This window comes from Hyaena hyaena, unplaced genomic scaffold, assembly GCF_003009895.1.
Source record: "Hyaena hyaena isolate Hyena2069 unplaced genomic scaffold, ASM300989v1 scaffold_110, whole genome shotgun sequence".
Taxonomy (NCBI): Eukaryota; Metazoa; Chordata; class Mammalia; order Carnivora; family Hyaenidae; genus Hyaena; species Hyaena hyaena.
Genome location: NW_024080742.1, coordinates 2,273,349 through 2,277,207, shown reverse-complemented (window position 1 = coordinate 2,277,207; position 3,859 = coordinate 2,273,349). Strand labels below are relative to the sequence as shown.

Here is a 3,859-nt window from a genome sequence, read left to right as displayed (position 1 = left end):
CTCACTCTCCTGGGGCAGCCAGTGCTGTAGTGATTCAGCCACACACGTTTCCAGCATAAATCAGACAGTGAGGTCAGTAGACTCATGACAAACTTTTCAAGTGGCTCAAGGTTTGTCAAGCTCCCAGTGGGGAGCAGAGAGCAAACATCCAGCACCCCAACAACTTTTTCGAAAGAGCTTCTCATCAACTACCTCTTCAATCTCTCTGAACAGTGTTGGCTTTGCCCATGGCCTGGAAGGGAGAGGGGAGAAGGGCTCATCTTGGCTGGACCACTTTGGACACTCCCTGCACCAAGTCCTGCTTGGCTGGTGTGCCCCCGCCCCCCGACCAGGGTGATGGAATATCTGGACCTATTGCATTGTTCTTGACTTTGAGGTTTCTGTCACATCTACAAAGACTGTAGGAAGAGTCACATTTGACATCCGGTCACACATGGGAAACAAGACAGTTACCAGCAAAAGGGGATGGAACAGAAAGGCTGAGCACATCTCCTGACGTGAGCGAAGTGAAAGGGAAGCCGTGGCTCATCCGAGGCTCACTGTGCAGGAGCACAGACCCCCGAGGGTTGGTCTGAGACGCTGCGAAGTTGGACTTGCCCAGGTGGGTCTTTGATCGGAGTTCATTTCCCGGGAGACTCTGTCACCAGAACTTCACACATGTGGGAAGCCGGATAATGACACCCCCAACAAAAACACATCCACTTCCCAATCCCTGGAACCTGGGAGATATCCTCGCCCTATACAGCAAAGGGGACTTTGCAGGCATGATTAAGGGAAGGGTTTTGGAAAAGGAAGAAGGGTCCACGAGCCAAGGAGCACAGGTGCCTCTAGAAGCCGGGAAAGGTGACGCTGTGCACCCTCCCCAGCAGCCCCTGTGAGGGACCGCCCTGCTGACTCCTTCACTGCGGACTTCTGACCTAACGCCTGTTAGAGGGGAAGTCTGCTGCTGTTTTAAGTCACCGAATTTTTGTTAGTTACAGTAGCGACAGCAAGATAATCCATGTGTTTTTTTTACTGGCCTGAAGGCAGGGATATTCCCCAGGCGTCCCCAGCAGCTGGAGAGCTGGCCGGCCGGACATGACACGGCGGGCACATGGGTGATGGGTGCAGGCGGGGTTCAGCTGCGCCCTGCGGGTTTCCAGTGACCTGGAGGGAGCCTGGAGCACGGGAGCTGGGGGATGGGCTCCTTATGTCCCTGAAACCAGCCTCCAATTCCTTCTGGTTTCTTTTTACAACACAGCGGATAGCGACCTCGAATTGTGAGTGACAACAACTGTTTACGGTTTGAAAACCTGCAAAATAACCCACGAACAGAGTGTGTCTCTGAACTCAACGCTTCATTGATCTTACCCGTGTTCGCCCAACGGGAAACAAATGTTTTAAAGTGGAATAAAACTTTGTTCAGCCTTCCTGGTAGCGTCTAACAACTGAACTCCATCTGTTCAATAAAAAGCTTTAATTGGAAACTTGTTGTCTTTGCTGTATTGAGGGAATTCTGTAATCCACCAGCTGAGAGACGTTCACACGAGTTTCGCCGTGTGTTTCGGGTCTTAGCTGACCAGGATGACAGAACAAGGGCCCACTTCCTCTTCGGATTTAGTATCGTAGCACAATCCCCCCGTTCCTTTTCTGTGTTTCTGATGGGGTGTCCCAGGGCCCCGTTCTCTCCTCTGCACGCAGCAGCTTCAGGAATCGAGGCTCAGGCTGCATCCCAGAGAGGTTCTACCAGCACCACGAGACCCCTGCGGGGAGATGATGTGGGTTTTACAACTGTCCCCCGGGGTTGTTCCATGAGCTGAGGTAGATCTCGAAGATTAGCAAGAACAAGGGATTGCTCTTACCGATGGTCTCTTCAGTTTTATTTTCTGTAAAATTAAGTATAGTGAAAAGCTAAACTTTTTTTTTTTTTTTAATTAGACAGCACGATATAAATCACAAGGAGACAGCAGAAGCCTCTGGAATGAAGCCCGCATGTCTTCAGGAATGATCTGAGGCAGCAGCTGGGGCCCAGGGCTGGGTGGGGCTTGAACATTTTGCCTGGTGGGTCTGGGCAGCTCCGCCATCCTTCATTAGCCCAGGCTAGTCCCCGGTTTATTGGACCTGAAGGGTTTGGAATTTGGATGTTCTCGTTAAGAAGACAGATATAAGGGGCGCCTGGGTGGCTCAGTCGGTTGAGCGTCCGACTTCAGCTCGGGTCATGACCTCAGGGTTTGTGGGTTCCAGCCCCGCATTGGGCTCTGTGCTGACAGCTCAGAGCCTGGAGCTGCTTCCGATTCTGTCTCCCTGTCTCCCTGCCCCTCCCCCACTCACACTCTGCCTCTCTCTCTCTTAAAAATAAATAAACATTTAAAAATTTAAAAAAAAAGCAAACAGATACACAGTTATGAGTAAATATTAGGTGCAAAAATGGCTATTTACTTAGAAATGTGGCGAGGAGCCTCGGACAGTAAATTCCATGGTGAAGAACTCAGATTGGCAGGAACATCCCAGCCCGGCGGGGGGGGGGGGGGGGGGGGGGCGCCTTGTGGTGCTTCGCCGGGTGCTAGGAAGCGTCCCCCCCCGCGGTCGGTCGGGTGGCGCTGCGGGCCGTGGGTCCCGGGGAGGCCGGTGCGGCTCCGTCACGGCCAAGGCCGGGAAGCTCAGCTCGTAGCTCTTGCGCCTGCACTTCGGTGTCTCAGGACGCGCCCGGCCTGCCGGCGGCCAGCTGCGTGGACTCTTGCTCGCTTTGCCGCTGTGGGGGGCGGGGGGCGGGGGGGCAGACTGCCGGCCAAGGGCTTGCTTGTCCTCTCCTTCCCCCAGGCCCCCGCCATTACTAGCCTTTCCCCACGACTTCACTCTCCCGTTTCGCTCCTCCTCCTTCTGGAAGTACCAGCAGCCGCCAGGAAGCGCTGGGGACGCTCTGGTCAGGGTGTCCGGGGTGAAGGGACCCAGCAGCACAGTCGGCAGCTGCTTCCTGGGGGAGGGGGCCTGGAGAGGTGACTGTGACCTGCACGTTTACTGGGCTGAGTGGTGTCCCCCCAGATTCCCGTCCACCTGGAGCCTCGGGGCGGGGCGGGGCCTTGTTTAGAAGTCAGGCTTCGCTAACATAGTTAATCCGGGGGACTTTGCCCTGAGCGGGTACACGTGGGGGTCATCATGACAGAGGAGGGGACCCAGAGGGCGCACGTTGCACAGGTGCAGCCGCGAGCGAGGCCGGGAGGCCGGCCCGGAGCCAGCAGCCGCTGCAGAGCCCCAGCGGCGACCTCCCTGCCGCGTCCGCCTTGATTTCACACCCCTGGCCCCCCCCCGCCTCCACCCGACGCCCTCCCGCGGCTCGTGAGCCCCCCGGTTGTGGGGTTGTGGCGCTGTTACAGCAGCGCCTGGAGACGCACACGTGTAGACGACTCACCTGGAAACCACAGTCCCGAGGGTGGCCGAGGGTACTGCCCCCACGGAACCCAGGGAGGCCCAACCCAGCCTGGGAGGGGGGCGCGTGCCTTCCCCGCGCCCCTGCTCCGGGGTCGCAGACCCCAAAGCACGCGGGCGCAGGTGCCCCGGCACGCTGCCTGCCCCCAGAGCCGGGCAGCCAGGCTCTGGAGACGCGGCGTGGAGCCCCTGGCGGGCGGGGGTCCGGGCGGGGGTCCGGCAGGTTCCCGGCTGCGCCCACAGCTTTCGTGCACAAACACCCAGCGCGCAGAGCCGAGCCGCCTCGCCCCGGGCCGCCCGGCCTCCGGCCTGTGGACACAGCGCGTGCCCGGACCCACACTGAAGTCTCCATGTGCGCCGGCCGGTCGGCTGACTGGGTTCAACTTCCCTTTGTGCAGCCAGGGCCTTTAGCGCCGTTGATGTCCTTCCTTCCTTCCTCCCTCCCTCCCTCCCT

General features: G+C 58.2%; 1 protein-coding gene across 1 annotated transcript in view; it reads right to left on the bottom strand.

Annotated features, from left to right (window-relative positions):
* Positions 1-2,384: 2,384 nt before the first annotated feature.
* The window catches only part of LOC120234508 (basic proline-rich protein-like), a 14,607-nt gene continuing 13,132 nt past the window's right edge, over positions 2,385-3,859 (bottom strand). The window contains exons 2-3 of the mRNA XM_039236384.1: positions 3,389-3,793; positions 2,385-2,953 (exon numbers count right to left, since the gene is read on the bottom strand). Of these exons, the coding sequence (XP_039092315.1) occupies positions 2,419-2,953; positions 3,389-3,793 (940 nt within the window). The 3' untranslated portion in view covers positions 2,385-2,418. The remainder of the gene's footprint in view (positions 2,954-3,388; positions 3,794-3,859) is intronic.